Raw genomic sequence first — 13096 nt, forward strand, 5'->3', positions numbered from 1 at the left:
AAATATTTTTACGATAAATGTTTCTTAATTCAGAAACAAAAAGGGGGTGTGAACAACAGAAAGCAGCGTATTTTGCTCATTTAAAACATTTCGTTTTCTCTGATTATTTCTCTGGCGCAGATAAGGTCTTGGCATTCTCCTCCTCCCTCATGTGGTAGAAGATCAGCTGAAACCACAGAGGCACTAAGATAGAAAAGAACCCAGTAATTTCCCCTGGATACAGGGCCCTGGAACATAAGTATTATGTCACTGTGGTAAAGTGAGGCACTCGAGAAGTACCCAGTCATCTGGAGCTTTCTGCCCTGGACCCTCAGGGCATGACCCTCCCTTTGGCCATAAACCTCCTGAATTACCTGTGGCAGAGGCCCCACCTGACCTAGCGCCCTCCAGAAGCTCAGAAGTAGCTCTTCAAAGGGCTTTGCCAACTCACACGGTCTGCTCTGGGCTCTTCTTTAAGCTCCACAGTTACCCGTTCCCATAGCTGCTGCCACTTCTCAGCTGTTTGGTTCAATTTATGCTCCAGTCTTTCAACTTCCTGCAAAGTAATTAAAAGGAGTTTTCTGACAGATAAGTATTTCATAGAAATCAGGATGTTCCCCAGAGCCACACCCCCTCTGTACTAGATGAACAGCATGGCCAGAGGGCAGTGAAAAACCATGGTAAGCATGGGGCCTCAGAAGCCTCCCAAGCCAGGAATAGAGGTGGGAGCTCTAGCTGGTGTGATGCATTGTGGCAAGGATGATTTATTAGGATCTGTAACCGGGCCTTTTTGTACAGATGGCTTAAATAGAGAGATGAAATAAATATCCCCAACACCTTCACCCTTGGCCAGTCCATAGGGCATCTGATGGCCACAGCAAAAGGTCAAGCACTGGGCCGGTGTCCAAACTGTAATAGCTGAGGTATATGAGAAGTCTGTCCTTGACAGAGGAACCCCTCAACTCTGATGATTCAAACCAGATGTAGAAAGAATGAACCAAGAAATGCCCAAGGAATGGAGTTTCCTTCAGACAGGGAAGCTGGAGAGCAGAGCGGCAGCCTCTGTGACGGTGTTTTCACTGAAGCACGCTCGTCCTGGTCAGGAAACTGGATGGAGAAGACTCTTCAGGAACTGTTTGGCCCGTATCTGGGCTCAAACCCTTTCCTCAGGGCTGCTGTTCTCATCAGGGTAGCTACTGCCAGGGTGGCTTCACTCCAGAATATTCCTTGTAGAAGATGGTTGGCAGTGCTCCCATCAGGCCATCAGCTACCCACACTTCTGACCAGAGGAAGTAAGGCACCCACAAAAGCCATAACCCAGGCCTGACTCAGGCTGCTTGGCCAGCTGAAACAGCTGCGAAGCTGCAAATGGCTCCATTTGCTCGAATGCTTCCTTCTAACGCTGAAAAGCTCATTTTTACTGAGACTCTTTGCCAGTACCTGAGCCTGGTTCCCCACTGATCCATGGGAGCAAATCTGGTGTCCTTATACTCCTGTAGTGCTAGCTATAGTGCTAACCCAAAGTAAGGAGAGCTATGTCCAGGAGCTGGTGAACCAGTCTTAACTAAGCTCAGTTCCTGAGGCCTCATGTGCCTCCAGGTCCCCTGGTGCCCCAAGAGTGTGTCTACACACAGCTGACTTACACTGACAAGGCTGGTGAGGGCATCGGGCTGAGCACAGCTGACATCATCGTAGCACGGCCACACTGTTCTCCTCTGGCTCTGGGGCCCAGCTCCTCTGGTCAGTTCAGAGTCTTCAGAGGGGAACTGCTTAGGGGTCAGCATTGTCCAGTCATATGAAGGCCCCGTGGAAAGGGTCTCCTCTACATAGTAATCCCACTTCTTGAGGCTGGAAACGTTTACATTGGGCTTCAGGGCCTGTATAAAGAAAATTCTGAAATATAGTTTCATCTTGACCCCAAAGTGCCCCAAGCTTACTGGCAGGCCAGCCCCTAACATTGCAGGGTCCAGGGAAAAAGTATGAATAGAGGTTCAAATACCATATATCTATATATTTAAACATTATACATCAACATAACTATTAGATAAAATATGTTCTATGCTCCTACCTTGACAAATATAACTTCCTAATGACCTAGAAGGCCAGTCTCCAATTGAGAATTCTTGGACTTCTGGGACTTCTACACCAGGAAGTGGTGGCACTGGGAAAGCTGGTCCCAGCTCCCAGTTCTTGGCCTAAAGCCCTGCTCCTCTTGACCCAGCTCTGTCCTATATTCTGAGGGTCTCTCATGAACATGTGTATATGCCCCAGCCCATGCAGCTAAACTCTTGTCTACTCCCTGTCCAAACAACTACTCCTTAGCTGCCCTTTTAGCTTAGGGATACATTCACTAGCTTGGGGAACAGGCTTGGGGAAGTGGTCTGGTGAGTAACTTGAATTTGGGCAAGGAATCTTGAAGTGCCAGAGCATGGTCTAGAGGAAGGAGAGGCATCCAAGCATGTACCCTTGGTTTCTCATACACCTCACCTCATGAGAAAGGCCAGGGTGAGGTCCTATTGCATCGGGCCCAGGGCCAGGCCTTCCTTGCTCCTGAGTCAGGTGGTCTACTCCACTGCAGAGCCTATTTCATGCAGACATGCATGGCAGAGGATGGCTGTCCCTGAGAGGTCATCCTTCTTGGGCTGGGCTCCAAACATCCCTGCTTCTCACAGGGGTTCTTCCATGGCTTTGGTACAAATGGACTTAGGGAAATCTTTTCTGCTTACACGGCCTGCTAAGGTTTCAAGTTTTGTTTGTTCTTTCTTCCCAGGGAAAGTTGACTTGCTCTGACTTTCTTGAAGTTAACCTTTCTATGGTTGGGGGGCCAGCTCCTAATTTTTGTGGTCAAGAATTTGGTATCCATCTCCATTCCATCATAACCTAAACCCATAGTGTATCAACTTTTAAATAGCTTCTGGTATGAAACCTAGTCGAATGTTTATAAAACGCTTAAACAGCTTATATATGCTCAAAAAGTAAGGAAAACTTTAACACAAAATATTCCAAAAATGAAACATAAATGCTTTCTTTCTGTACCTCTGTTTCCACTGGTGAATATAAATAATTAAAGAAAATGGGACTCCTCTTGTGCATTCTATCGATACACTCCCAAATACAAATTCCTCTTTTGGCACGCTTGTCTCCTTTATCATCAAATAAAGTTCCTGTAAATCCCCCCGCCAAAAAAAAAAAAAAAAAAAAAAATCAGCAAAACAGAAGTCAGATAAATCAACAGTTTGCCTAAAAATACGATGCATGATGAAAAATGGAATATTTCACACGGCTCTAGAAACAGCAGCGCACGTGCAGAAGCCTTAGAAAATGACTGCAAAGCTAAAGATAGGAATGGACTTCATAGCTATATGGAAACAAATCCAAATGGAAGGAAAACCTGGGATAAAGTTTTCCCAAGCATTTAGCAGGACAGCATGACTCCCTTCCAATCGACATCCCGCGTCTATATCTAGATTCATAGAGGTCCATGCCAGGAGACATTCTATACATTTTTCAAGAGAAAATGGAAGGAAAATGATTTGATGAAACTCAGTTAAAAACATAATTTTATGTTTCTTTTTAAAGTTGTTGGCTGTTTATTATGAAGCTATTTAAAGTGTTTTCTTTGGTAGTTTATATATACCACAAATCATGGTCATGGAGACTTTGGATGTCAGAAGGATGTGGTCCGTATCCTTGGATGACTTAAACACAAAAGCTGAATTTGCGGGGGTGGGGAGGGGCACTTCAGGTACTATATTTGTACCTTTCAAACAGTCAATCTGTTACTCACATGAGCCCACTTTATTTTTAATAGAGAGGAAGATGTGTTAGGGTGAGGCAGGAGGTATTTCTTTAAAAGGCCAGGAAGGGTGCCTCTCGTAGCAGTGCTGTCTTGCTTTGAATGAAAAGATTCAGTCAAAAGTCAACAAGCATTTTATTTATCATAAAAGAGGGTCTCAGGCCCAAGGCTGCACAAAATCCTATAGTATGAGGGGCCCCCAGGACTAATTAATGTTTCTTCTCTACCTTTCAACTGTAGAGTGCAGAAGAGTAGTTCTCAACCCTGGCCACTCATTAAGAAAAAAAGGGCTTAAAAAAATCCCAGTGCCTAGGTCTCACCTCAGATCCATTAAATCAGAATCTCTGAGGATGGGCCCCAGACATCAGTCATTTAAAAAAGTTCTCCAAGTGACTCTAATGTCCACCGTAACCAGCTCTACTTAATGTCTTCCCAACACACGGGAGCTTAAAGAATTAAGGTTTCTGATTATGATGTGTGGGATGACAATTTTATGAGTCAGCAGAGGTCTGGGAGTACAAACAGGAAAGGAGATGGTCTCATCAGTGCTGTTTCCTTTACCAAATGTATGAAACAGCATGCTAGATAATTTTAATAGCATGCGCTGAAAAGCAGTATTTCTTTGCTTTCATATTTTAAACTGAGAACATTAGTAAATATTTTCAGCCATTAAGAGAGTCTTCTTTATGAATATCCAGGTATATATAATATACTGAAAATAGTCAATATAATATACTGATTTTCTTTATTTACTTGTCTTCCTAACAAAAATACTCATGTGTATCCCCCTTCCCCCCCCCACTATAAAAACAGCAAAAGTAAGAATGTAAAAGTCCCCTTGGGGAAACGTTTTCACAGGGGCTGACTGGCTTTTGAGAATCTACTCTTTACAACTATTACTGCTATTAAAAATTATAATAACAATGGTGATGTCTAAAATTTGTTGAGTTCTTTGTGCTAGCAACGGTGCTAAGAAATTTACAAATATTTCCTAATGGGATCATCCTGGCCCAAAGGGGTGGGTGATATTATTATCCTCATTTTAAAGATGAGGAAACTCAGAGAGGTACCTAACCTGTCCAAAGTACTTGGCTGGTAACTGGCAGTGTTGAAATTTAACTATTCTGTTTGCTCCAGAGCCCATGGCCATAACTGCTATACAGACTGCTTCCAGGGGCAGGCAGCTTACCTACCAGAGTGTACCAGGGATGGAAAAACTATGAATCAAGTGTTTCTCCACTAACAGTGATACCGCTTGGAGATAATAAAATAGTAATAAGCAGATTTAACTTTTCAAAGGTGCTACATGATGACCACTTGGAGCCCCTAAGAGCTAACACAGCACATAATCTCACTCATTCATGTCCATTCTACTTTCGTAGTTTGTAGAGTAAAACCTTAAAGTGGCCTTGCCACACTTGGGGGTGGTTATTTTATTAGTGTCTTTAATTAAAAACACATAAAACTAACAAGAAAGATGGAACAAGGGCATGCAAACACGTACCGTGCTCTAATCTTTCATAGTCTGAATCCAGGAGAAATGTTTTAAAGCGATTAGACACATAGTGGAAAGCCAAGAACTTTAAGTAATAGGGATTGAATTCAAACTCAGTTGGATACTGGTTGTGAACCTGAAACACACAAGGCAAAGAAAAGGATAAGAATCAAATGGAACAAAAAGTGGATGCCATGCCACTGAGTGCTGACCTGAAATATGCAGGAGACCATTTGGTCACTCAGTCAACTGAATCCCTACCTAAGTGGAAGTCGGAAAGGAACCAGCCTTTTGACAGACACCATGCTGGGGTTTTTTTTAATAAACGTAATCTCATATAATCTCCATAACAACACTGCAAGATAGGCATTATTTTTTTCCGGCTTTATTGAGATATAACTGACATATAACATTGTGTAAGTTTAAGGTGTACAATGTGATGATTTAATACACATATCTATTGTGAAATGATTATCACAAGAGGGTTAGTTAACACCTCCATAACCTCATACAATTACCTTTTTTTTTGGTGGTGGTGAGAACATTTAAGATCTATTCTCTTAGCAACTTTCAAGTATAGAATACAATATTTGTTAACTATAGTCGCCATGGTGTACACTGGATCTCCAGAACTTACTCCTCTTATACCTGGAAGACAAACATCTCTCCATCCCCTCCCCCGCCCCCAGCCCCTGGTAACCACCGTTCTACTCTGTTCCTATGAGTAAGGCTTTTTTAGATTCTACCTATAAGTGAGATCATACAGTATTTATCTTTCTGACTTATCTCACTTAGCATAATGCCCTCAGATTCCATCCACATTGCTGCAAGTGGCAGGATTTCCTTTTTTCTCATGACTGAATGAATTTCTCATGTTTACATATATAACATTTTCTTTATCCATGCATCTATAGATGGACACTTACATTATTTCCACTTCTTGGCTATCGTGAATAATGCTGCAATGAATGTGGAAGTACAGATATCTCTTTGAAATAATGACTTCATTCCCTCTAATATATCCAGAAGTGGGACTGCTGGGTCATACGGTAGCTCTATTTTGAACTTTCTGAGGGACCTCCATATTGTTTTCCACAGTGGCTGCACCAATTTACATTCCCAACAAGGGTTCCCTTTTCTCCACATCCTCACCAACATTTGTCACCTCTTGTCTTTTTGATAACAGCTATTCTAACAGGTGTGAAGTGATGTCTCACTGTGGTTTCGATTTGTACTTTCCTGATGATTAGTCAGTGATGAACACTTTTTCATGTACCTTTGGCCGTTTGTATGTCTTTGGAAAAATGTCTATTCAGATCCTGTGAAGATGAGAATTATTACCCTCCCCTCCCCCCGCTTTACAAATGAGGAAGCTGAAGATGAGCAAGATTAAATAATTTACCCAAGGTCATTCACAGAAACTAGTGAGCCCAGATTTGAACCCTGGCTTGTTAGGCTCCTCGGGCTGTGCCTCCTTCACTACTTTATACTGTGCTAGATACTTGATATGCAAATTATCATAAGTTGTGGTTCTTGCTTTCTAGGCATTTGTGGTGTAATAGTGTGTAATACAGTAAGAAAAATTATACTCACAGAAGTTTGGCAGTGACAGGAATGAGAAGAGAAGGTGGTGGTTTGGGGCGACAGCAAGAGACGTTTTCCCGACAAAAGCAATGTCGGGAAATGTAGGGCAATGTAGAAGGAGCCCACAGAGAGAGAGTAAACTGTGGAGAAAGAGCTGATAACTAAGAGAGTAAGGCCCTGGGAAAGCAAGAGTGAATGAGGCTAAGGGTCCAGAAACGGGGAACAGCCTTAAAAATGAGGAGGGACAGAAGAGTAGATAAAAAGAAAGGTATGTTCAAGTGCCAAGGGAAGGGGGAGGAGCTTATGCCTTTTAACATAAATTTTCCATCAGTAACTTAGTGAGGTCACTGGGAGAGGAGTAAGGATGAGGGAATGACATGGGAGGGTGGGAGCAAGGCAGAGTCCGGAACGGTCACTGAGCTATAGCGTGCTTTAGACAACCTGTGCGCAGACTCCGTGGAGCCATCTCATGTGGCAGAAGATGGGCTGATGACCTTGCGATGCTCTCCAGTCCCCCCAGCAATCTCACCTTTGGATTGCTCACTCTCTCTTGACCAGTTAGAGAATTTTGCTTGGCTGAGATAAGTTCCAATCATAATTGTATTTACTTAAAAGCTGTTTCAAATGAATACTGCAGGCAGGCTGTCTAAAAGCCAGCTTTCCTCTCCATGTTTTAATTTGGCAATGTAGACCAACACTTGGTCAGCCAAACAGAGCAGACATGTGTGCAATATGTTGATTACCCAACAGATCAGTGGGAATTTAAAGTCATGATCTGGAAATCAGTGATTTTATCAATGTTTATCATTTGATTAGAAACCTAGTTTTCTGTGATGATTAAAGGTTTTTTTTCCTATAACATTTTTTCTGGCTTTTACATTGAACTAAAGTTTTAGATCATAAGTAATACAACATAAAATGGATGTTAAGAAAATGTATTAAAACAGAGTTTGACTCTTAAGCAATGGGCTTGTGTACTGTGGACCTGCTTTCTTGACCTGAGCCACTGCCCTTCCAGCTGGTTCTGGTCTCCCCAGGACAGGAACGCTTTCCATGAGACAACTGGGATGTGGCTCTGAATAGCGAGGCTGTACGCCATATTCTACGTTTTAGAACTTAAACTCTTTAGCCTGGGTTCCTGGTTCAGAATCAGTAGCACCACCTCAAGGGGCTGGTGCACACATGATGGAGGGGGGTGACCTGGATTGTGGGTGGTGTGACAAAAGAAGGAGACAGGTCCAAGAGGATAGAACTTGGTTCTCTACCAATCTGAGAATCTCAGGGAGGAGAATCTGCAATGTGCTTGGGCAGGGTGAGCTCCAAGAACAACTTTGCCCCAACAGCCCCTGGAATGAACCTTGGTAATCACAGGCCAGGCCCTTGGCTCACTGTGTCGAGGGGAAGAAGAGTTCAGGGCTATTTCCACTGACCCAGTCCATGACAGTTCAAAAAACTCTTCTAAAAACTTATTAAACAAAGCTCCAGAATAACAAAACATTTCTCTCAATGACTGTTCTCCATAAAAACCACTTGCCTCACACATAACTGTATCTTTCCTTGATTATTCTGATATTTAATATGCTTAGGAATATAATTTTAATGACCCACTTCTGAGGTAAAGTAGAATGGAAATGATAATGAATACGACCTTAAGTTGAACTTACAGGCATTTCAGGGAGATCAGATGCTAGGACTAGAAGGAAAACTCCTCTACAAGTGGAAAAATGCTTTCATAGCCCACTGTACTGAGTGACTGGCCTCACCACAAACCCTGCACTCCACAATTACGTTAGAAAAGCTAGACACTTCTCCAAGGCCGCTGGCACCAGCCTTTCTTGAATTGGAATTGGTGCTTAGAAAACATTAAGGTGGGAGAGCTTGGGGGCAGCAGTGTCTGCATCTGTGTGCCACAGTGGCACCTGCAGTTGCTAACTGCTTGGGGAAAAAAAACAGTCTGTCCCCATACTGGAGTTAGTTATCAGGTCTGTTGGAAGTGGAAGAGAAGATGCTGAACAATTTGTTTGTTTGTTTGTTTGTTTTTTACTGTGTAGCAACAGTTTAAGCAACAAGCATATGAAAATTTCTTCAATGAAAAAAAAAAAATCAAATTGACCTGAGTCAAATGCTGGGTTGATTAATGCCTAGATAACCACATTTGGAATCCAACATTAAGAAATACAAGGGATTTTCTGAAATGTCTTTTTTCCATAATGAGAAACAAAGACCTGATTGTATTCACAAGACAAAATCTGGTGCTTTCTCCACCATTTAGTCCTACATCCCAGGGAGTCAATTTGTCCAGTTAATTGGCTTTTTTTCCTCGTCAATGGGACACCTGGCCTCTTCTGCTGTATCCCACCACAGTGGTCTCCACAAGGCACAATCCATGTGCTTCCTTCTCCTTCTGTTAAGTATTGTTTTAATAGATGGAATGGGATCAGGCCAAAGAGACTGCCTCTAAGAACTTATTACAGGGAATGCATGAGAGTTTAGAGGTTTGTTAGCCGCAGGATTTTTTTTTAAAACAACTTTAATGAGGTATAATTGACATACAATAAGCTGCATATATTTAAAGTGTACAATTTGATACCTTCTGATGTCTCCACACATCTGTGAAATCATCACCACAATCGACATAGTGATCATACCATCCATAACTCCCAAAAGTTTCCTTGTGCTCCTTTTGCATCTTCCTGCACCCTCCTCTGCAAGCAATGACTGATGTGCTTTTTGTCATTACAGATTAATTTGCATTTACTAGAACTTTATATAAATGGAATCATAAGTATGTACTCTGTTTTTTTTTTTTTTTTGGGGTACGCGGGCCTCTCACTGTTGTGGCCAATCCCGCTGTGGAGCACAGGCTCCGGACGCGCAGGCTCAGCGGCCATGGCTCACGGGCCCAGCCGCTCCGCGGCATGTGGGATCTTCCCAGACCGGGGCATGAACCCGTGTCCCCTGCATCGGCAGGCGGACGCTCAATGACTGCGCCACCAGCGAAGCCCTGTACTCTTTTTTTGTATGCCTTCTTTCACTAAGCATAATTATTTGAGATGCATCCATGTTGTTGGGTTAGCAGTAGTAAATTCCTTTCTACAGCTAAACAGTATTCTACTGCACGGATATACTACAATTTGTTTATTCATTCACCTGTGGATGGACATTGGGTTGCTTCTAGATTTTTGGTTATTACATATAATGTTGTTATGAACAGTTATGTATGAGTCTTTTTATGGGCATAAGGACTTCATTTCTCTTGTGTAACTGCCTAGGAATGGAATGCTGAATCACCTGGTAGGTAGGTATGTTTAAATTTTTAAGAACTGTTTTCTCAAACAATGGTATAATTTTATATTCCCACCAGCAGTGTTAGAAAGTTCCAGTTCTTCCACATCCTTGCTAACACTTGGGATGGTCAGTTTTAAAATTTTAGTCATGAAAATAGGTATTTAGTAATATCTTATTTTGATTTTAAGTTGCATTTCCTAATGATAAATGATGTCAGGTATCTTCATGTGCTAATTTTTCACCTATGTATCTTTGATGAAGTCAGTATAAATGTTTTGCCATTAAAAAAATAGGTTGGTTGTTTCTTATATATTGTTTTGAGAATTCTTTATATATTCTTGATACGAGTCCTCCAGCAGACATGATTTGCAAATGTTTTCTCCCACTCTGTGATTTGTCTTTTCATTTTCATAACAGTGATTTTTGAAGAACAAAAGGTTTTAATTTTGACGAAGTCTAATTTATCAATTTTTTCTTTTATGGATGATGCTTTTGGTGTTGAATCTAAGATATCCTTGCCTAATAACCCAAGATCACAAGGATTTCTTCCTATGTTTTCTTCTAGAAGTTTTATAGTAGATCTTACATTTAAGATCTATGATCCCTTTTGAATTAATTTTTATATTGATGCAAGGTATGGGTCAAAGTTAATTTTTTTTTTGCATCTGGAAATCCAACTGTCTGGTACCATTTGTTGAAAAGACTAGTCTTTCTCTACCTATTGCTTTAAATTTTTTTAATTAAAAAGTTTTAATTGAAATATAGCTGATTTTCAATGTTGTATTAGTTTCTGGTGTATGGCAAAGTGGTTCAGTTATATATATATAATGGTTTATTACAGTACATCGAATACAGTTCCCTGTGCTATATATATAGTAGGACCTTGCTTTTTGTCTATTTTAAATGTAGTAGTTTGTATCTGCTAATCCCAAACTCTTAATTTATCCCTCCCCACCCCCTTTACCCTTTGGTAACCATAAATTTGTTTTCTAGGTCTGTGAGTCCGTTTTTGCTTTGTAAATACGTTATTTGTATCATATTTTAGATTCCACAAATAAGTAACATCGTATTTCTACCTATTACTTTTGCATCTTTGTCAAAAATCCGTTGTCCATATATCATATATGTATGGAACTATTTCTGGACAGTATTCCATTGATCTGTCTATCTTTGTACCAATTACCACACTGTCTTGATTATTATACTTTTATAATAATATCAGATAGTGCTAGTCGTCCACTTTTGTTCTTTTTCAAAGTTGTTTCGGCTATTCTAGATCCTTTGCATTTCCATATGGATTTTAGAATAAGTTTGCCAATTTCTACAAAATAGCCTCCTAGGAGTTTTATTGTGATTACACTGAATCTTTAGATTAATTTGGGGAGACTGACATCTTAACAACATTGAGTTTTCTGATCCATGAACAACAGGTATTTCTTGATTTATTTAGGTCTTTAATTTCTCTTAGTGATGTTTTATAGTTTCAGTGTCCAGGTCTTTAATGTATTTTGCTAGATTTCTTTCATGTTTTTTGATACTGCTGTAAATGGTAATGATTTTTAAGTTTCAGTTTTCCAATGGTTTATTGCCAGTATTGATTTTTGTATACTGAGCATGTATTCTGCAGCCTTGCTAAACTCATTTATTCTAGTAGCTTTTTTTCTTTTTTTGGGGGGGCACGGATAGATTCCATGGACCATGATGTTATTTGTGAATAAAGATAGTTTTACTTCTCCCTTTCTAGCGTGGATGTCTTTTTAAAATCATTTAATTTTTTTCCCCAAATGTTCAATTTAATTAAAAAAAAAATTTATTTTGGCTGTGCCAGGTCTTAGTCGTGGCACAAGGGATCTTCACTGTGGCATGTGGACTCTTAGTTGTGGCATGCGGACTTCTTAGTTGTGGCACGCAGACTCTTGGTTGCGGCATGTGAGATCTAGTTCCCCGACCAGGAATGAAACCTGCGCCCCCTGCATTGCGATCATGGAGTCTTACCCACTGGACCACCAGGGAAGTCCCATGAATGTCTTTATTATTACCATTTTCTTGCCTTATTGCATGGCTATGACCTTTAGTACAATGTTGAATAGAGGTGGTGAAGCAGGCATTCATGTCTTGTTCCTGATCTTAGGAGGAAAGTGTTCAGTCTTTCATTATTAAGTATGATGTTAGCTGTACTTTTTTTTTAATAGATACTATTTTTAGTTTGAGAAGATTCCTGAGAATTTTCACAAGGAATGGATATTATATTTTGTCAAATGCTTTTTCTGCATCTATTGAGATGATGTATGGTTTTTTTAAAGTTCCTTAATATGGTGAGTTACACTGATTGATTTCAAATGTGAAACTGTGCATTCCTGGAATAAACCCCATTTGACCATGGTATATTACCTTTTAAATATATTGTTGAATTTGATTTGCTGAAATTTTGTTTAGAAAATTTGAATCTATGATCATCAGGGATACTGATCTATAGTTTTCTTTTCCTGTCTTTGTCAGACTTGGGTAATGCTGGCCTCATAGACTGAGTTGGGAAGTACTCCCTTTGCTTAAATTTTCTGTTAAGAGTTTTTGTAGAACTGCTATTATTTCTTCCTTAAATACTTGGTAGAATTTACCAGTGAAGCCACCTAGGCCTGAAGTTTTCAGTGTGGAAAGATTTTAACTACAATTTCAATTTCCTTAATAGACATAAACATATTCAAGTTATGTATTTCTTCTTGAGTGAGTGGGGTAGTTTGTGTCTTTCAAGGCATTTGTCCATTTCAACTAAATTTTTAATTTTATTGATGTAAAATTGTTCACAATATTCCCTTATGGTCCTTTTAATATCTGTAGAATCTGTAGGGATGTTATCATTCTCATTTATAATATTGGTAATTTGTGTCTTTTCTTTGATCAGTCTGGCTAGAGGTTTATTAATTTTATTGATCTTTTCAAACAAAAGCTTTTGG

The 13096-nt window shown here is 40.2% G+C and overlaps 1 protein-coding gene and 1 long non-coding RNA gene across 5 annotated transcripts in view; one reads left to right on the forward strand and one right to left on the reverse strand.

The window, feature by feature from the left end:
- The window catches only part of LOC116757774, a 48549-nt gene that overhangs the window by 25889 nt on the left and 9564 nt on the right, over positions 1–13096 (forward strand). The window lies entirely within an intron of this gene.
- The window catches only part of SBF2 (SET binding factor 2), a 465356-nt gene that overhangs the window by 7532 nt on the left and 444728 nt on the right, over positions 1–13096 (reverse strand). For all 4 annotated transcript variants that reach the window (XM_032640039.1, XM_032640040.1, XM_032640038.1 and 1 more), the window contains 4 exons: positions 5280–5406; positions 3016–3143; positions 1623–1856; positions 431–535 (listed from right to left, as the gene is read on the reverse strand). In XM_032640039.1, coding sequence (XP_032495930.1) covers positions 431–535; positions 1623–1856; positions 3016–3143; positions 5280–5406 — 594 coding nt within the window. The remainder of the gene's footprint in view (positions 1–430; positions 536–1622; positions 1857–3015; positions 3144–5279; positions 5407–13096) is intronic.

The sequence above is a fragment of the Phocoena sinus genome, chromosome 8, assembly GCF_008692025.1.
Source record: "Phocoena sinus isolate mPhoSin1 chromosome 8, mPhoSin1.pri, whole genome shotgun sequence".
NCBI lineage: Eukaryota > Metazoa > Chordata > Mammalia > Artiodactyla > Phocoenidae > Phocoena > Phocoena sinus.